General features: G+C 41.8%; 1 protein-coding gene across 3 annotated transcripts in view; it reads left to right on the top strand.

Annotated features, from left to right (window-relative positions):
• Positions 1–21,821, top strand: part of LOC120746114 (tensin-like) — a 121,306-nt gene that overhangs the window by 51,450 nt on the left and 48,035 nt on the right. For all 3 annotated transcript variants that reach the window (XM_040051408.1, XM_040051406.1, XM_040051407.1), the window contains exons 4-5: positions 14,690–14,728; positions 20,155–20,196. In XM_040051408.1, coding sequence (XP_039907342.1) covers positions 14,690–14,728; positions 20,155–20,196 — 81 coding nt within the window. The remainder of the gene's footprint in view (positions 1–14,689; positions 14,729–20,154; positions 20,197–21,821) is intronic.

Raw genomic sequence — 21,821 nt, 5'->3', positions numbered from 1 at the left:
CAGCAGCCTATATGCCAGACAGAGACTGGCTAAAGGAGGCTAGTCTCTGTCTGGCCATCCACTGAGGTAGGACAAGGCCCAGGGCCTGTCCCAGGAGCAGAGCAGCTGACCTGCACCATCCAAGACAGGGGAGGGGCTGGTGGCACAGGCCACTGAGGGCCCAAGTGAGGAGCAACCCAAGGTTCGTCGCCAGGGCATAGCAGCCACTCTGTGCCATCCGTAGACAGGGGGCCGGCAAGAGTGGGCCTAATGAGACACTGGTGGACAGTTGGGGGGTGTCAGCTCACTGCTCACCTGCTGGCCATGTGACCCACGACACAGCAGCAACGCACTAGACAGAGAGCCAGCGCTGCGTGCTGGAGAACACTCACTCGCTGGCTGACGTATCAGACACAATTCCCTACTGTTTATTCCCCACAGTGTTAAGCAGGCCAACAGTGAACGCTTGGAACGCTGAAGCCGTATCCCCTTTGTGTTAACACATATAGCAGCCGAGCTGCACATTGCCTAGGCGACAGCGTTTGCTTGAACGCTGAAGCCGTGTCCCTGCCGTGTTTCCTCACTGTAGCCAAGCTACTCGCTAGCCGGCTAGCCTTTTTTTCGAGGCGATAAGCCGGGGAAGAGAGACCAACCAAGGGGATTCAAAGGGCCAGCTAGGGGGAACCAAGCTAAAGGATACCAGGGCATACTGGGGGAATACCGGGGAATACCAGGGGAGAGGCAGCGCCCACGGAGGATGCCGAAACACGCTCCTGATGGATGCACATACATACAGCACTCTCAAGGCACTCACACACACACACAACACAAGCGGAGATCAAACAATCACGGGTGTCACATCTGCACAGCTGTTTTATACGTGAGCTGTGGGGCACAGCCGGGCGTGCCGGAGTGTCTTAAAGAAATATCCACACGCCACGACCAAGGGGGGTCGTACCCCATACATATGGAATATGTAACGGTGTGGAGAGATAGTCTCGATATGCTAGAGAACTAACTAATGAGACAAGAGGAAGCAAAATAAAACAAGGCAAACAACACAGCAGACTAGCAAAAATAAAACAGGAAGTAATGAACACTGAGACAGTGACATTGACATACAAACTTGACACAGAAGGGAATGCTAAGAAATAACAAAACCCTATACAAACTAACGCCTAAGCAAATTACTAACTGAAACCAATTTACTGAAACCAAAACCTAGGATTAAGAATTTTTTTTTTAATAATAATAATAATAGTTCATATACAGGGAGTGCAGAATTATTAGGCAAGTTGTATTTTTGAGGAATAATTTTATTATTGAACAACAACCATGTTCTCAATGAACCCAAAAAACTCATTAATATCAAAGCTGAATGTTTTTGGAAGTAGTTTTTAGTTTGTTTTTAGTTTTAGCTATTTTAGGGGGATATCTGTGTGTGCAGATGACTATTACTGTGCATAATTATTAGGCAACTTAACAACAAACAAATATATACCCATTTCAATTATTTATTTTTACCAGTGAAACCAATATAACATCTCCACATTCACAAATATACATTTCTGACATTCAAAAACAAAACAAAAACAAATCAGCGACCAATATAGCCACCTTTCTTTGCAAGGACACTCAAAAGCCTGCCATCCATGGATTCTGTCAGTGTTTTGATCTGTTCACCATCAACATTGCGTGCAGCAGCAACCACAGCCTCCCAGACACTGTTCAGAGAGGTGTACTGTTTTCCCTCCTTGTAAATCTTACATTTGATGATGGACCACAGGTTCTCAATGGGGTTCAGATCAGGTGAACAAGGTGGCCATGTCATTAGTTTTTCTTCTTTTATACCCTTTCTTGCCAGCCACGCTGTGGAGTACTTGGACGCGTGTGATGGAGCATTGTCCTGCATGAAGATCATGTTTTTCTTGAAGGATGCAGACTTCTTCCTGTACCACTGCTTGAAGAAGGTGTCTTCCAGAAACTGGCAGTAGGACTGGGAGTTGAGCTTGACTCCATCCTCAACCCGAAAAGGCCCCACAAGCTCATCTTTGATGATACCAGCCCAAACCAGTACTCCACCTCCACCTTGCTGGCATCTCACCCCAACCGGTCGCAGCAGATGGCCGCCCCTCCCTGAGCCTGGTTCTGCCGGAGGTTTCTTCCTGTTAAAAGGGAGTTTTTCCTTCCCACTGTCGCCAAAGTGCTTGCTCATAGGGGGTCATATGATTGTTGGGTTTTTCTCTGTATCTATGAAGCGCCTTGAGGCGACTTTTGTTGTGATTTGGCGCTATATAAATAAAATTGAATTGAATTGAATTGAATCTGAGTCGGACTGGAGCTCTCTGCCCTTTACCAATCCAGCCACGGGCCCATCCATCTGGCCCATCAAGACTCACTCTCATTTCATCAGTCCATGAAACCTTAGAAAAATCAATCTTGAGATATTTCTCGGCCCAGTCTTGACGTGTCAGCTTGTGTGTCTTGTTCAGTGGTGGTCGTCTTTCAGCCTTTCTTACCTTGGCCATGTCTCTGAGTATTGCACACCTTGTGCTTTTGGGCACTCCAGTGATGTTGCAGCTCTGAAATATGGCCAAACTGGTGGCAAGTGGCATCTTGGCAGCTGCACGCTTGACTTTTCTCAGTTCATGGGCAGTTATTTTGTGCCTTGGTTTTTCCACACGCTTCTTGCGACCCTGTTGACTATTTTGAATGAAACGCTTGATTGTTCGATGATCACGCTTCAGAAGCTTTGTAATTTTGAGACTGCTGCATCCCTCTGCAAGATATCTCACTATTTTTGACTTTTCTGAGCCTGTCAAGTCCTTCTTTTGACCCATTTTGCCAAAGGAAAGGAAGTTGCCTAATAATTATGCACACCTGATATAGGGTGTTGATGTCATTAGACCACACCCCTTCTCATTACAGAGATGCACATCACCTAATATGCTTAATTGGTAGTAGGCTTTCGAGCCTATACAGCTTGGAGTAAGACAACATGCATGAAGAGGATGATGTGGACAAAATACTCATTTGCCTAATAATTCTGCACTCCCTGTAAAGGTATGGCCATAACGAAAGCAACACAAGAAATGTTTTAATAGTATTGACATATTGGTTTTTATACTAATATCAATTAATACTGATGAATGTGAACTGATGAGAGTTTTCTGCAGTGCAAAAAAACCCCAGGAAAGTTACTCTTTCTTTCTTCCCACTCTGCCTCTCAGTTTCTGTCAAGCATGCGTCAGCAACTACAGAGAGTCTATGAGGAACAGGAGAGAGGAGGAAAAAGAGAGAGAGAGAGAGATAGGCTGTAGGAGCGGGTGAGCAGAGGGAGGGATACAGAGGGATACAGTTACTGTCTGCCCCCAGACGTCTTTTGCTCTCTCGTTTTGGGTACCGGAATCATAAGGAGCCCCAAGCCACTCTCTTGGCCTTATATAGCGTGTTTCAACATTTCTTGGCAGTTGAAAAGAGGAATCAAAGCCAGCAGTATAAAGAGTGTATCCTGGTCCAGTCCAAGCTGCACAGACATCCACATGTGAGCACTCATATACACAGAATCGAGTTCAGTAGCAGTTCTGGCACGCGTTTGGAGAAGGAAAGTGTCTGTATTTGGTACTCCCTCTGTTGCCCTCTCTCTCTCTCCTAGAGAGGGAGGGGGGTCTGAGGGCAGGGAGAATGCAGAGGTAGAAACAAGGCAGAGGGGGAGAGAAGAGAGAGCGTGAGAAAAAGTGGCACCAGTGTGCAGGTAAGAGCAGACTTTAAGATGCACAGACTGATTCATTTGCAATGTACTTGGTCTGCAATTTGAATAAATGGTGTGTTTAGCAATTTTGTTGGGTTATAAAATTATTTCTATTGTGGCTTAAAAAGTTTTGGGATGAGAATTGTTTCTCTAAACTCGTAAAGAAGCTGCTGCAGTTGCCGGGTTATGTATCTACAAGCAAGAGGGATGTTTTTGGATGTCATTTCAGTTAAAGCTGATTTTCTCTGTATGTTTTGGATGTAGGCTACTCTCCCACATGCTCATGGGAAAGTTGGTCCCATGGGAAGTGGGACAGGCAGAGTTCGTGTAAGTTGCAATTTTCTTTGGGGGGGCTCAGGAACCTTTTTATGACTGGACAAGCGGAGATTTGTAGCAGCAAAGTCAGGGAGCAACGCAGGAGGGCGAACACGTGTTTTCTCTCTCAGCATGACCTGCATCTGCTGTAGTAATGCAAGAGCAAAACAGAGCAGTTCTTAGGTAGAACCTTTGCAGAAAAGTAACGGCATCTTCCCTTTTTTCCTTTAGTTTTCTTCTCTTTGTTTATCTTTCGCTGAGTGAAGATGCAGAGTGATGGTAGTCATTCAGCTCTGACCTTGAGCTAACACAAGGATGGCAGTTAAACACAGGTGGTCAGGATGTTGCTAAAGCTTAAAGAGACTAACAAAAGAGATAAATGGTTAAAGTTAAACCCTTTTTAGACTATAAATCATTTTAATGAGAACTTATTGAAATCTATTTCAATACATTACATCACATTGCATGTATCGTGTTCTTGCCCTGTTATTGCACCAATAAAAGGGGAAGTTGACCCTTCCATACCATATATCCACCTAAATTATTTTGGTAGATATTAACTGAAGAGATATCTGCCTTCTCTTGAAGATAGTAAAACTTTAAAGGCACTTGCTTTGTGGAGCTCAAAGCAACTAATTAAATACAAAATAAGCATGGATCTACTCATGACAGCTGCTAGCAAGCTACACTCTATCTATAAGAATAGTGACATAACTAGGTAATTATATTTGGAAAAGACGTTGCTTCTGAGTGTTTTTTTAAACACTTTCACCCTTCCGTTGGCTTCGGTTCAAAATGAGCCCTTTGGCCTGTTTGCCAAATGGGTCATTCCAACCCCTAGGACATCAAAAGGCATGTACCATTTCTATAACTGATGTAACCAAAGCTGGGTCACCAGTACTAAAACAGTGGAGTGAATAGATGGATAAATAGCACTACTGTCCAGAAGACAAATGTGTCAATTTGATCTAGAGTTAGCCCCTTTAAATTGATCGTAAGTCTCAAAGGAAAACGTTTTTCTGCTTTCGTTCTCTTGCCCTAATCCTCCTAACTTTTATTTAGCATACGATATAAGTCTGTTTATCATGTTTTGACTTATCAGAGAAGTGAAACATTCATGGATATCACTGAACTTTATTTCCCAACTACAAATTCCTCTCAGATTTCTGTGCAGGTACAGCCTTTATTTTCCTATGTCATGCATCAGAGTTGTTTTCTAGATCAAAGATGTTATCCACTGGGCTTCTACACAGAAAGTAAGTGTGCCTGGTAGAACAACTGTGATGCATCAGCTCTCAAGTATGTGCTGGGAAGTATTATAAAAGCAGTAGTGACCAGAGAGGATGGCATTTAACATGTAATCCCACAAGAGGACGTGGCTGAAATAGCAACGACTCAGCATGCTCGCTTACTTCTGTCAATAAGTGAGGGGCTAGAGAGGAAAACCCAAAAGCAAGTTTAGATTAAAAGGAAAGTTCACTACCTGAAAACACAAACAATCTACTTTGAGATTTACTCTGTAAGGAGAGTGCAGACAGATGCATAAACTGAGGCCTAATTTATAGCAAAGGAGTGTTCACCAATTCTTCTAGTAAGCATATATTTCATTGCATTTTTCTGCATGTATATCATTGATTTTGGCATGGCGTTGTTTCTTTATTCTTGCTTCACTGTGCCATTAGTGGTTAAACGGCATCCTGCGGCCACACTTAATTAAACAGGAAGTGATAGGCAAACGGTGTAAGGAACAGGCACATTTGCACGCTCCAATACTGGCGCAATCCACTAATGATGAAAACATGATTGTTTTCGACCTCCACAGAAGCTCAGTCTTTGAAGTGTTATTGCACATTATTAAATCTGTGCCAAATGTGAAACCTCTTCCACTATTTAAGCCGCGATCAAATGACCTAACCTTTATGGTGTGCGATCATACCCCCTGTGTGTAAAACTCCAAGACGGACTTTGAGAGTTGGAGGTTTTCAACCTGTGTCCAAAGTGAACCACAGTTGCACATCTGATATTCATCACTGCTATGTTTAATGGGATATTTTGTCGTCTGCAGCTTGCAGTGATTGGGTTGTAACCGTAAAAAGTGGTGATGTAGCCAAGCCACTCACTGTGGGTTGACCATGATCAAATAGCTGCTTCCTCGGTGATCCATGGTCTTTGGCCTCTTGCTCGTCCACTCAGGCCTCAAACATAACATCAGCATCTTGGTTTCGAGGTGAAATAATGCAGTGCCTTCTCTGGTGAAGGCAATCCAGTGAGATGGATCTCGTAAATAACCTCCTGGGTGTTGTGGTAAACTTTGTCTGAACCATTTAGGGTTGACGCTAACACTTATGCTTGTTGGACAAGTTTTACGCTTACTTATGGTGTGTTAGCCATGTGGTAGTGATTTTGTTCTCGTGTACAAAAAAAAAAATTGTTCTTTTGTTATTCACGAGATTTAAACAGTGGATTTGGCATGAAAAAAAATGGAAAGCTGTCGCTTGGTGGATTTCGTGTTTTCATCCTGTCACGGTCTGATTGTTTGTTCAACCATCACAGGATGGTTTTCATGGAAGCTCATGTTTGTGTGATGCTATCAGGCATTGATGGAGTGCAAAACAGCTGGTGAATAGCGTGTTTTACTTTGCAAAAACAATTATTTAGACGTTCTATGTACACACCACCCTTTTCCATCCTGTTTGGATTCTCTCTGAAGCTGTTCACCCCAGACTGAAGGTTTTCAAAATGTCCTTTTCCAAATTTAGATATCCACTGAACAGCTCAGTCAAAATACCATGTTTACAAAGTGGATTGTCCATTTTAAAGGATATTGAATCATGACTTTGATGCAATGGCTCTTATAAGTGATGGAGAGCATTTTAGTGACAAATTATCCCCATGCAGTATTCTCCTTTGGCAGCAGCGAGTCCTTTATTTTGCCATTATTTTACTACAGTTTGATTTAAGTCTCCTTTCAGATATTATTTAACCACAGGCGACGTTCAGTGCTGCCAGCAAGCCGCTGCCAGCAACACAGTGCCACCCAGTTGAACATGGAGCATTACACACTTGACATTATGTCAAAATGTCAAACCAGGAAAGCAGGAACATGCACTCCAGCATCACAGGACTCGGCGGATTTATTAGGCCTCCAAGTAAAACAGAAACCCAGCCGGTGTATAAATCCCTCCAAAAGGTCTGTTTGAGCTCCAGTCCTTATTTGGCCCCCGTTTGGAAAGTGAAGAATTTAGTTTCTCAGGCAAACTGCCATCAATGCGGCAGTGACTCTTGTGTGGGCAGAACGAGTGCTTGAGGAATTTTGAATGTGGTCAGACCCATGGCAGGCTGATTTATTGGAGCCAATGAGATGATTTATTCACAGTGGCAAAAGCATGCTTTCTGCCATCACTTAGGATGAAGTAGATGAACCAAGATCACAGTCATTATCCCTCAATCGGAGAGGCAAAAGGGCAAAAAAAAAAGACAAAACACAGCAGCTCCAAGTTAAGAGAGTCAAAAAGTAAGAGTAATGAAAAATGAAAAAGGTGAAACAAATGATGCAAAAGGTGCTGAGTAAATTACTGGCCAGTGTTATACTGCAATCATGTTAGACACCTGTGCAGCTTCCCATTAGTTGTTTCTGTGTTGAGCATTTGTCCAGTGATAAGAAACCTTACCTTAGACTATTTAGACCTGGAGTCTATTTGGAGGATGCATTTGCAGTGGAAAAGATCCTAGTTGATGAAATGGTAGGAAAATAAAAGGCCGAAGAGTCAAGTTTAAGAGTCAAAGTAAGAAACACTACATACTGGACACAGTGCAATACATTAGGTTAAACCAATGTCTGTAAAATTACTCTGTGTGTAATTAAGAATGATTTAATAAGTCTTTTATAAGCAAAACATATTTTAAATGCTGCACTGTGTATGTCATTGCGCACAGATTGGTTTGTGGTGGCTAATGTTAGCAGTGCTAGCAGCTAGCATTCTTTCCTTGCGTTCCACCATGTAGTTATTTTAAGTCGCAAAGACAGAAATATCTGCTTGTATATTTTAGGTTGAGACCAAGTACAACCATGACAGTGAGCTTACGTACAACCATGATTTTTCTGTAGTACTGAAGAACTGCACTGGTTTCTGCTGCTGTCATTTGTCTTCCTTTTTACTTTGTTGCGTTACAATGGAGAAAAAGAAGGGATGCACCAACTGATAGGGCTGCAGGCTCAACTAGATATACTTGACAAATTAACTTTTTAGATCCAAAAGTTAACTATCAGTACATTAAGAGAACACAAATAAGTAATTTAACTCACTGCTATTTTCTGGTGCTGAGTAGCAAGAGCAGCAACATTTAGTCATGTGCCTGATTACTTGTACACATCCCTAATGTGCAGTATTTATCCTACAGCAGTCTGCAAAGGCACATCCACATGGTCACAACAAAATGGCTGGCACTTGGATATCTAAAGCTCCTGATGTTTAATGAGTTATGATGGATGTGAAAAATATAAAAGTGGTGTAATAAGAACTACTTAGCTGCAGCTGTCTGTGGGCACATCTGTGAACAAGTATGATCCTGCCCTTATTCTTCCTCTCTTCCTCTTCCTCTTATCAGAGGATGCTTGTTCCAGCCTGTTTGACGTTTGTCAAACCGAATGAAAAACAGCTCATCACTTTCCTGCTCGGAGTGCTACGTGTTTACTCATTATACAATGATTCAGCTCGGTGGATTGGGTTTGAGAGTCTTTCTTTGATATTCCAGGTTCTCCATTCCCATATAAATCCTCCTTGAGCAACACTTTTCTGAAATCATTACAGCATTTGCCACTCTATTGGTATGAGGCAAAAGGAGATCTAGAAAGAGAATGGCAGCACCATGAAGGTGTCAAGTCTCATCTGAGATGTTTGATTTTTGTAATTCAACAGCCCACCTTAACCTCTGTTCACCCCTCAATAAGACCTCTTAGCTGGGGTGGGATTGCAGAGGGACCCCAGTGGCTCAGTTGACTCCTTGTTCTAGCTCAGTAGCTTCCCAGACACCCCTCGTGGCTTGACGTGATTATAAGCTCCCTGTAAACCCACTTTGACCCTGTCTTGCTGTTGGAGAGTTCTTTGTGGTCTGGTGCTTTGTAACTACCCAGTCGAACTGAAGAAACTTGTGCAAAGGCCAAAGAATGCTCTTTGCTTGGTCATGAGTACAACAATGGACAATGAGTTACGGTCTTTTTAAGATCATGTAAATTCTGGGTGGGGTGAAAATATGATAACAACTACAGCATAGCATGAATCCCTTGAAATCGTCCAGTTGCAAGGAATTTTTTAGTGTAAGTGATCCGCTGCAGAAGATGCATCGATAAAGAGAAATGATCAGATAAACGGGTTTCATTTCTCAGGCATTACAAAAACAGCTAAATGAGCTGGATAATTTCACAGATTTTGAGATGGAGCTGCACAAACAATCACTGATGGATGAACCTCAGGTGTTAGTCTGGCTGGATGCTGAAGCGTGTGGTGGGGCCTCTCTGAGATTCCTGTGCTTTACCCGTCTGAGCTGGTAAAAACCACGTGAGACCTTCCAGCTTCAGCTGCCATATATGGACGAGGTAGCTATTCTTTCACTTTCTCACATGGTGATCTGCTGAGGATTTTCAGTCTCACTGAGCCGCAGTATTTGAAGGAATTTGAGATGAGCAGCTATGAAGGTTTTGCTTGTAATTTCTTCTCTGCCAGCAGTGTAGCACCTCCTGTACACATGTGATTTCCGACAGTTTGGTGTCTGGATGTAAGCGTTTGACTCAAAGTCCAAATCCTTCTAAGCTTTAGATCAGTGCTGGAAGGAGTCATCTCCAGGACAGAACCTGTGAGCTGCACATAAAGGCAGACATTCTTGGGCTCAGTGACGTGTAGCATCACCAGCACCAATTAATCAATAACAACATCGTTTTCTGATATTAGACGTCCAGTACAAAGCATAAATATGTCAACTGCTGGGGAGTTCTGTTAGCTTCTAATAGAATTGGGATAGGTGTTGATTCCTCATTTTGTTGAAGTCCACTAGAGTTACATGCAAGCTGCTTTTTCACCTTGAATCTACCCTGTGTATAACAGAAATAATAAAACTGCTGCAATGATGCTGAAAAAACTGTGTAGGCGTAAGAATCACTAAAGGCCTATATACAGGCTGATGACTACACCAATGTCAGTAAAATGCTTACTGACATTTTAGAAAAGATACAAATTTATGCCTTTAAAATAGCTTTAGTTTTGATTTACACAATACACATGCAAAATCAATGTAAACATAGTTAACCATGACATGGTAGGGCTAAACTTGGACTCGGTAGTACCAGATAGCCATCATCTTGGTGGTTTGAGGCAAATAGAAACAGTCTGAAAAATACACAATTTGTCTTTTAAAGAGATTTTAAGCCTTCAATCAGGACCACGACAGCCAAAATAACATCTGCAGCCTTACCTATTTACAGTGCTGTGAAAAAGTATTTTCCCCATTTCTGATTTTTATAAATTTTTTGCATATTTGTCACATTTGCATGTCTTAGATTACTAAAAAAACTTCAATATCGGACAAAGATAGCCTGAGTGAATACAGAATGTTGCTTTTAAATATTGAATTCCGTTATTAAGGAAAAAACACTATCCAAACCTTCCTAGCCCTGTGTGAAAAAGTAATTGCCTCGTAAACCTAATAAGCAAGCTCTGTATTTTATGATATGGCTAGGACCTCTTGGCCCTTTTCAACTCTCCACACTGAAAGCCTGGGGCAGGTGGCGAAGCAGCAAAACAGTTCAGAGCAGGCGTCATTGACAACATGAAAGCGATTAAGCCAGACACAACATGAACGAAGGAAGGCGGTCTTCAAAGCAGGGTGTTGTCAGCAGTTCACAAATGATTTGTGAGATTTGACAAGAAGAGGCTAATGTGGGCTATTATTTAGATCAGCTGATCAGCCCAGATTGTGGGCTGAGTTTAACCGTGTGGCTTTCCTGATATGAAAAGTCTTACTGTATGTAAGACAACCTGGCAGTTAGTATAATAAAAGGCTGGTAACAGTGTCTCTACAATGTGGTATGGTCAGCTTCGTCTATAGATGACCTGCTTCATGCTTTTTTTGGTAGCACTGACTGGTGGATTGATGCCTTCACATTGCACATTAGCATGCTTTGGGTGGGATCTTTTCTGCTGCGATGTTATCCCGCTACTGTATTCTGATATGCTTGATGATAGCATTACAAAGTCAATGAGTCCTTTGTTTTCCCAGAGCAAACTAATTATGGCCGTTTCCTTCCTGCCCCCGTCTGCTGTATGCTGATAGCGCGCTCTCATCTAAGCCCTCGTAAACATCCGTCAGCTCACAGCGCACTGGGATAGTGGCTGCTGCACGCACTCAATTAACCATGCATGTATCTGTACACACTAAAGTAAATACAATCAGATGGACGTCATACAGCTCGCTGGAGAGGTGCCTGTTTATGCATCGTAATCAGTGATTTGTGGTGCAGAGGGTAACACAGACTATTAGGGGACATACTTGCCTGCCATGAATACTATGGACAAAATGTTTTGAAACCCAGTTTAGCCCGGGATGCCCTGACTGCTATTTAAAGATGCTCCATGTGACACTGCAACATCAGGAAAGCAATACGGCTCTAATTTTGAGGGGATAGTATAATTAGGCTACAAGTGATACTGTTGCTTGGGAGGTCTGGCAACAGGTACTGTCCCTTGGCTCTGCATTTTTTAGTACTGGTGTAGACACATTTGTTGTAAAACCTGCTGTTGTTTACTGAAAGGAAAACATGATGTTGAGCATAAAGTGGGGAAGGATGCTGAGACAAAAAGGAGCTGAAACCTCCAGCTGCCCGTGAAGAGAAGTATTTGGATGGTACAAGAATTTTACGCTATGAGGGCAAAAAAGGGAGTGGATCATGAAAATAAAATCTCCAGCAGTACCAGCTCAGGTCAGGTCTCATGCAGTAGTTCTGGTGCTTTGATTATGTTAGTAATGCCTTACCAATCAGCCAATCAGAACCTTTTTTTAAGAGGGGCAATTAGAAGACAGGGGCAGGACCTATAATGGCTTGTTTCAGACGGAAGCTATACTAAAGTTACATATTAATATCAGGATTATTAAGCAGAAATGGCTAAATAAAAAGTGTTTAATTGTCATATATGCAAAAAGTCTTGAGCCACCTCTAATTTCTTTAATATTAGGAAAAATGGCACATATGTGTGGTCAGTATTTGGTGTGACCACCTTTAATCTTTAGCACAGTCTGAACTCTCTTAGGATGCTTTCTTGTCACGTCTTTAAGTCATCTTCAGGAATAGTTCTCCAGGCTTCTTGAAGGGCATTCAACGCTCTTCTTTCTTCTCCACCACATGAATCCACACACCAACACCCTCGTAATCCAAAGCAGGAAAGAGAGCAGCAGGTCCAGGGAGACTGTTCACACAAAGCGAGACAAATCTCAAAAGGCAAACTCACTCACTCACGAAGTATCACGAAAGCTAGGAACTAACACTAACTTGTCTCATGCAATCATCCAGCGATGACAGGATCTGAGCCCCAGCCTTAAATAGCCATGGAGTAATCAGCTGTGCAATTAGAGCCAGGTGCATGGGCCAAAGGCAGGACCCGACAGTGAGCTCCGCCCAGGCAGAGTGACAAGGGGGAGAGAAAACAACCATAACAAATGTAGCCTTGCGGGGCCGGCCGGGCAGACACAGGGACCATGACACAATAATGTTGAGGTCCGGGCTCTGGGGAGGCCGATCCATGGCTGATAGTGCTCCACTGTGGTATGCTTTGACTGTATTGGCAGTGTGTTTGGGATCATCGTCTTAAAAAAATGAAGCTGTTGCCAATCAGATGTTTTCCAGATGGTTTTGCATGGTGGAGCAAAATCTGATGGCACTTTTCTGTATTCATAATTCATTAATTTTTACAAGATCTCCAACACTAAATGTGGCTTCATCTCTACATCAGACCTGTTGTCTCTGATTTTCAGTCCAGGTTCTTGTGTTATTTTCCTTCCTGAGGTTTTTCTCCCCTTTTTTCTCCCCTTCATTAAGTACGGCTTCTTGACAGCCACCCTTCCACTGAGACCATTTCTGATGAGGCTTCAGTAAGCTGAAGGTCCTGATGCATCTTTCAGGTCCCGTGTTAGGTCTTTGCTGTAGTTTTCCTGTTTCTTAAAGACAAAACTTTCAGATACTGTTCATCTGCTGTAGATATCTGTTTGGGCCTGATGCTTCTTTTTTGGTTTTCTTCCTCAAATTTGTTAAGGCTATCCCGAACACAAAATGCCAAGTTTCTGACATAACACCGGTTCATCCCTTGATTTAGGAGCCTTTTTTATATTTCAGTGATTAAAATATCAGTGTTACGTGTCTTAACAAACAAAAAACATTCATCTGAAAATGGTCAGATACAAAGATGGTGATTGAAAATTAGTCAAAAAAGCAGCCAATGTCTGATAAAGCTTCAGAAAGAACTATTGCCTAAAAGCGCTTCAAAAAAATTGTTTTTAAGCCTTCTTCTTTTGTCCTAGATGTTTCTAGTTTCTGGAAAAGTTTTTTTAGAAACTGTTTTTTCACTTCTTTTTTTTTTAAGGAGATACTACAAACTATGTTTTTCATCTAATAGCTCCTTGGGAATCACCTTGTTGTTGAAAAAAAAAATGCTATTTTATTTTATTCCTGTCAGAATATGGGATCTTTGGCATCTTTCATAGATTCAACAAAAGAAATGTGAACAAATGATGTGTTTTGGGAAAGGGTGCTCATAGCAAAGTGCCTAAATGGTTCTTTGCTAACTTTTCTGTTATGTGACTGTTAAGACTGCTTTAGAAAATTATGACAAGAATGTCAGGCTCACTGGAATCAAAAGAAGGAAACAAGGGGTGGCTCAAGAGTTTTGCACATGACTGTAGCATGCCGAATATTATACACTGTCTTTTGTTTTGAAAGGCAAAACTGTTTGTCAGTCAGATACTTGTGTACAATTCTGTTTCATGTAGTGCATGTAAGCTCACTTAGGCTAGTGATGGTGGTAGTGTGTAACCTGGATTTCTGCCATGATGTCTGAGTTGTTATTTAACACAAGCGAAACTACTTTGTACCGTGTTTTTGCCTGGATTCTCGTATACAGACTGACCAAGAAAAGCGGCATGCAAAATAAATGATAGTCATACTATAATGTAATGTGTTTATCCATGTGGGAACTGAGTGTAATGCAGTGTTCATTAGTTTTGTGATGTTCTCTGGAAGCATTCTCTCAGTGTGAGTTGACTGTGAAATGTGATTTTTGCTTGGAATAGATATTTCCCACACAGAGGAACAGTCAAGGGTGCTTTCTTTTTTATAGGCAGTGGTTATTTCTGTTCTGTTGGGAAACACTCAGGCATTCAAGAGGAAATATTCAGAGATGTCTCTCCCCCGCTGTCTCTACAAAAATAAATGCAATTCTTACAGTAGTGTTTTTAAAACACAATTTAAAGCACTTCAGAGAACTGAGGACACTAGCTGAGTCATTTTTCTGCTTCTACCATCCTTTACTTACCTATTTTTTACGCGCTCTCCTTAAAAGTCAGACATGACTTCATCTGGTTTCTCTCTTTCTCCATTTACAGGTCACCACATCATGTCAAACAAATACCAGCTATGAGCCGGTGAGTATGACATGTGCATGCATGTGTTTCAGCAATCTGTGTGTGTGTGTTGTGTCAAACAAGACCATTAAGGAAACATTTAAAACTCCTATTGACCTCTAAAATCATTTTCATAAATTTGATGGCCCTTCCTAGAATTGTGTCAGAGCCACACACAGCTCTGTGAGGCCGTTGCTGGATGTCAACTATGAAAGCTTCCTCTCATCTCATAAATGCTGTTTGTACAAGGCAAACCAACTCAAACTGTGTCCTGTAGAGGTGATAATAGCAGTTGGTCACAATCACCATGTGACTGGCAGATCAAACCTAGCCAAAGGTAGAAAATCAATATGCAAGCACAAAGAACTATTCAGGCAATATGTCTGCCAGGAGCACTGGGACATTTCTTGGTGTCCTGATTGTTTTGTTCTGCCATGAACATGAAGATGACCTGGTATTCCACTGTAGCAAGCAGTGATAAGTTGTCAGAGTTCAGGCATGAAACTCACACACTGTCCACAGGCAATGACAAGACACGACAGGCAATGCATGCAGTGTCTACTGTAGGGGTTTCTTTGCAGACAGATTGACCAGAAAAATGCATGGTTTGAAAAAAAAAAGTTAGAGTAGAACGTGAGAAATAGCAATAACAAGCTAAAGCTTGTAATACTATATTTTAAAATATATAATACTATATTTTGTATTCAAAATCAGTTTAATTAAAGATCTTGAACATACTGGTGGATTAAAAATTACAGAAACATAAAAGGTTAATTTGGTAATATCCAGTGTTGTTAATTTAGGGCAGATGTGCCATAAACCTTAGATTTAATGGTCATCTGACAAATTTGTTAGGCAATGTATGTGCTGTGATTGGTGTTTCCTGGCCAGTTTTTGCAGGGTGTTTAGCTGTCTCAATTACTTTTCTAAAAGATAAATATTATAACAAGTTTGTTACCTCATAACACAAAACATATACTTGTAACACTGACAATAAAACATTTAAGTCCAAGACGAAATGTGCTTGATGCATTCTTTTCAAGTTAATTGCAAAGCTGCCCAAAATGTTTATCTCATGTTAGTGGTTTTCTTCTTCACTGCCTCTCATGACAAGGTGTCAGTTTACTGATAACTTATCGCTATCTGTGAATGAGTGGGAGTCTGCAAAATCATTGGCACATATGTCCGCCCGCATGTTTAGACATGAACAAGAAGGAAATGAAACCGAGGCTCCGTCATAGTGTGGTTGTGTCACAGGGTCCTTTTTAAGAAGTTTTCTAGGCTGTCACTCCTGTTCTCTCACTATGAACTTTAAAGAAGTCCAGATGCTTTTCTTTCCAAGCTCCTTAGACTGTGATGACCTGAATGACTGAGAACCTCCATCCATCCATCCAACCATTCATTTTCTTCCACTTATCCGGGGCCAGGTTGCTGGGGCAGCTGTTGTAGCCGAGAGATATAATCTCTCCAGCGTGTCCTCCTCCTGGTGGGACATGCCCAGAACACCTCTCCCAGCAGGCGCCCAGGAGGCATCCTTGTCAGATGCTCGAACCACCTTAACTGGCTCCTTTCAATGTGGAGGAGCAGCGGCACTACTCTGAGTGGCCGAACTTCTCACCCTATCTCTAAGGGAGAGGCCAGCCACCCCTCGGAGGAAGCCCATTTCTGCCGCTTGTATCCACGATCTCGTTCCTTCGGTCACTGCTCAGAGCTCGTGACCATAGGTGAGGGTAGGGGGGTAGATCAACCGGTAAACTGAGAGCTTCGCTTTTACACTCAGCTCTCTCTTCACCACAACAGACCGGTACAGCATCCACATCACTGCGGCCGCTGCACCTATCCATTTGTTGATCTCCCGCTCCCTTCTCCCATCACTCATGAACAAGAACCCGAGATACTTAAACTCCTCCAGTGGAGTGGGCACTCCACCCTTTTCCGGCTGAGGACCATGGCCTCAGATTTGTAGGTGCTGATTCTCATTCTCACTGCTTCACACTCGGCTGCGAACCGTTCCAAGGCGAGCTGGAGGCCATCACCCCATGAAGCCAACAGAACCACATCATCTGCAAAGAGAAGAGATGAGATCCTGAGACCACCCAAGTGAAAGCCTTCCGCCACTTGGCTACACCTAGAAATTCTGTCCATAAAAATTATGAACAGAATCGGTGACAAATGGCAGCCCTGGCAAAGCCCATCACCCACCACGAACGAGTCCAACTTATTACCGGCTATGCAGACAAAGTATCCTTGAGAGGATGAAGAGCTGATCCAGTGTTCCACGACCAGGACGAAAACCGCATTGTTCCTCCTGTATCCGAGGTTCGACTAGCAGCAACCTGGCATAGACTTTCCCAGGGAGGCTGATGAGCGTGATTCCCCTGTAGTTGGAACACACCCTCTGGTCCCCTTTCTTAAAGATGGGAACCACCACCCCGGTCTGCCAATCCAGGGTTATTGCCCCTGATCTCGACGCAACATTGTAGAGGCATGTAAACCAGGACAGCCCTACAACATCCAAAGCCTTCAGTAACTCTGGGCAGACCTCATCCACCCCAGGGGCTCTGCCACCAAGGAGTTGTTTAACTGCCTCAGTGACCTCACCCTCAGAGGTTGGCGGTCATCCCCTTTGTCGCCAAACTCTGCTTCCTCCACGGAAGATATGCCAGGGGGATTAAGGAGGTCCTCGAAGTATTCCTTCCACTGCCCAGCAATTTTCTCAGTCAAAGTTATCAGCACTCCACCCGCACTATACACAGTGCAGGTAGAGCACCGCTTTCCCCTCCTGAGTTGCCTGACGGTTTGCCAGAATCTCTTTGAGGCAGTCCGAAAGTTTTTTCCATGGCCTCTCTGAACTCCTCCCACACCCGAGTTTTTGCTTCTGCCACCGCCCGCGTCGTGTTCCGATTGGCCTGTCGGTACCTATCAGCTGCTTCCGAAGTCCCACAGGCTAACCAAGCCGGGTAGGACTCCTTCTTCAGCTTGGTGGCTCCCCTCACCTCTGGTGTCCACCATTCGGTTCGGGGATTACCACCACGACAGGCACCAACTACCTACTGGCCGCAGCTCTGTGCAGCAGCTTCAGCAATGGAGATGCTGAACATGGTCCATTCGGACTCAATGTCCCCAGTCTCCCTCGAAATGCTGTTGACTCAGGCTCCTTCCCCACCAGAGAGGTGACATTCCATGTCCTGATTGCTAGTCTTGGTAGCCAGGGATCAGTCCGCCAGGATGACTGAGAACCATCACAGACATATTCTCTCACTATCCCCTTATCCAGCTTTACGTCAATCATCTTGCTTAATACAAAAAGAAAGTATAAGGATTGCAGTAAAGGGGGTGGCTTTTACACACAGACTTTTAAAAAGCATCCACACATGCTGTGGTGCTTTCAGTAATCTGGTATGAGCTATGCGGATGCTGCCACACTGAGCAGAAGAGGAACGATAGAGAGCCTCAGTGAAAATCATTATTCCCTTTTCCGTTAAAGCTTTCTGTTTTAGAGGATAAAATGGGATTTATGCACTGCGACAACGAGACTTGAGCCATTTTCATTTTAATGAGCTTGAAATTAGAGTTTTCATTCATTTCCACAAAGAATGCTTGCTCAGCAAATGTTAGGTCATGATTAGAAAACCAGGAGAAATACCAATTTGATCATTTCCCTTATTTGTAGTGAGTATTTAATGAACTCAAATATGAGAGGGATCAGTTGGTCCTGTTTTATATTTTTATGATTAAACCACCAATAGTTTGACCAAATTAGGAAGATTCCAGGCTACAATAACTACTTTTCACTTATTTACTTTGGGCTTTGGTCTTTTAAAATCACTGCTGCAGCTTGTTAAACAGTCCTTCGGATTTGTTTACAAAGCTCACAGCAACCTAAGACCCTGTACTTAACTCAGTTAAGAGATTTTCCTTAAAACATGGATCAAGCTCTGTATCTCTGTGCCTCTAATTACATACTTTCTTTTTCTTTCCTTCTTTCTCCATCTCTGCCTTGTTCAGGGACAGACATGCACAATTTAAGAAACTGATTTGAAATTTTAACTCTTTATATACCTTTGAATGCAAATACTGTAAAAACTCACAAAATGTCATGAAATTAGTCAGCAGAAACTTCATGCAATAGGATTTAATTGAAAAGTATGACAAGGAAAACTGGATCCAAACATATATCTGTATTTAGTTTTTACTCAGTTGTTAGTTTGGTCAACCCTAAACACCCAAATACCCTAAAATAAGGAAATTTGAACTGGCATCAAAATCTGAAGTAACCTCAAAACAACATTTTTTTAAAAAACGTGACTGATAGTAGATTTTTCGGAGCTAATACTGATGCTAATACTATGTTATTGCTATCTGAACAGAGAAAATTAAGTATTCATTGTTTATGGACTTTCCAACAGTGTTCTAACTTAATATGTAGTTGGCAACTTACCGTGAAGATGCAGATTATCTCCACTCCACCAAATGCTAAGTTGTGATGCTACTCTGCTTTGTGTGCTACAGACTCTCCTGAGAGTTCTGTAATTTCAGGACTTACTGCGCTTTGCTTAATAAACTATAGGATGATGCCATTGCTCAATCACCAAAAACATATTTGTTATGCATTATGCTCCATACAACAGAAAATATTTGGGCAATATTTATGCTAATATGACTATATCTTTGATAGGAAAATGTTGGCTGATTATATAGAGAAATAGAAATGTTATGGTTTTTGTATTTTCACAAAAAATTAAAAACAAAAGAAAGAATAGTTACTCTTTGTGCTTTCAACAGCTGCTGCAATTTACTTTACATTTGTTGCCTATCTTTTTGCTTTCTTGAAGGGTAAAACATACCTTAAAGCCAAATAATCATATAGCATCTGCTAGTTGGGGTCATTGTTCAAAAAAGTAATATATTAATGTAAAATGTAAACATTGCTTGTTACTTCTTGGTTCTTAAAAGTATAAGAGAATGTTAATTAGCAATTTGTTTAGCTACACTTTATGTTACGCTTATGGTACTCTGTAACATGATCTGTCTTAATGATGACACACAAAAACAACAATAAAAAGCTGTGAATAAACATGAACAGATAGAAATAAAGGCTACAAGCCTGCCTGCCTTTGTTACCTGTTGAAGATCAGGCTCTGACTGCTGGGCTGGAGTCTGCATACACTCAGCTGAATTGAATTTAATACAGTAATGCATTACATTACTGTATTACAGGCAAATGTAATGTTGCATTACATTGGAACATGTTACGACTGAAACCTACACACACTGAGTGAGTCTGGTAGGTGACTGTCACCCAGGCAATAAGTGAGAGCGGGACATCCAGCAAGGAAACCTGGTTCTCACATCTCCTTCTCATCTTTTTTTCTCACCATGTTGTTTCTTCCTTTGTGTGAAAGAAACAATGATTAACCCGCTGACTGTCTCACTTTTCTCTCCAGCCTCCCACTCCTCAGCTGCCATTAAAGCATGTAGATACACCGGTAAGTAACACTTCTTCTGCGTAAGTGTAATGCCAAGAAGACATGCTTTAAAAGATGTTCATTCATAAAAGCTGCTATTGTTATTGCAACAAGACGCTGGAATAACAATCCTCAAGTACATTACTGTATGAAGCAAAACATACACAGACACCTGGATAGATACAGCTATGTACTTTTGTTTCTCAAGGTTCGTGCAAGACCCCTCAGTTCCTGCAATTACAGAAATAGCGCAGTTCCATATATGTTGCACCACATGCATGGAACTGAGGTCTGTAGAGAAATGGTTTACCCAATTCAGTGTTAAAGTACTTGAATCACTTTCACAACCCTATATAACACAAACATAAGCCAAACCTTACTGTCAATTATCACAAGCCAGCCTCAGCTATTGTGGCTGAAAGGGAGCAGTCTAACCAGGTTTCATATAATTATGGAAAACCTTCACAGAATAGCGGAGGAGCCGATTAATGCCAATGGCTAAGGTTTTAATTTGAGGCTTCCACATACAGTTTCTCAAAAAATCCAATTATTAAGAAGCAATAAATGTAATAACGATGACTCAGCAGTCACTGAAATATGCTGTGCTTTGAATAGTATGTTTTGAAATAGAGAAACATGTGCAGCAACCTACTGTAGAAACAAATGCTAACTACAGACAATATACAGTGCAAACTGCACACATGAGCTCTGATATTTGCATTAAGGCATGTAAAATTACTTATTACTAAATTAAACCAACTAAGGAGAGTCTCCATCTAGTTGTATATTTATTAGCTTTGAATCAATAATTTAATCAGGGAATAATTCTGTTAAGCCTTGATCTCAAACATGGTTCACTTTAAATCTTACAAACTGCAAAAGGTGGTAGCACCATCCACTACATTTAGAACTCAGTTTACAGACCCTCAAAGACTGGTACATATTTTTCCAATGGATAATTTCAGACTGCATATGTTCAGATGTTCAGGTTAGCTGAGGTGTCTGTTCTGTGCCACTGTAAATGAATATGTGGTACATACCTGAAATTTAAAAAAAATAGTAAGCTGTAGAGACATATGTTTCTGCCAGTCCACTGCAAATTTTCTCTTATTTGTGCCAGAAATCAATGCCAAGTCCTGGCTAGAGACTAGGCATGCTTGTTCTGTCTGACATTGCTAACAGTGGAGAGTGTAGGCATAGGTGGTGGGGACCCAAGAAAGGAAGAGCTAAAAAAACAAAACAAAGAAAGAACAGAGAAGAACACTACCAATGTAAAACGAAAACTGTTATTTAATGCAAACCAATCCAAAGGTCGCAATTAATTCTTTTTGACTAAAAGGGTTCCTTTGTCTTTGTCTCCTTTTTCATAAGACCAGAAGAATTTTGTATTTCAAGAGATAAAAGCAGAATTCTTACATCCTTGTTTTTCCTCCTCTCTTTTTTTGTGTGTCTTAATGAGTCCATGTCTACATCCAATGTCCCCCGAATGTTTAGATCAGAAGCAGAAATAAGGAGATGACTCAGAGTGGGATTATTAACACAGATCGGCATGTACACACCAGCTTATATAGAGATTTATCCACAGTTTGTGCCTTGGGAGATAGAATGGAAGATGATTATGTCTAATGTGCTATATGCAAAGAACA

Source organism: Simochromis diagramma, unplaced genomic scaffold (genome assembly GCF_900408965.1).
Source record: "Simochromis diagramma unplaced genomic scaffold, fSimDia1.1 OVJJ01000107.1, whole genome shotgun sequence".
Taxonomy (NCBI): Eukaryota; Metazoa; Chordata; class Actinopteri; order Cichliformes; family Cichlidae; genus Simochromis; species Simochromis diagramma.
Note: the sequence above shows the minus strand (reverse complement) of the source record. Positions and strands in the feature narration are given on the sequence as shown.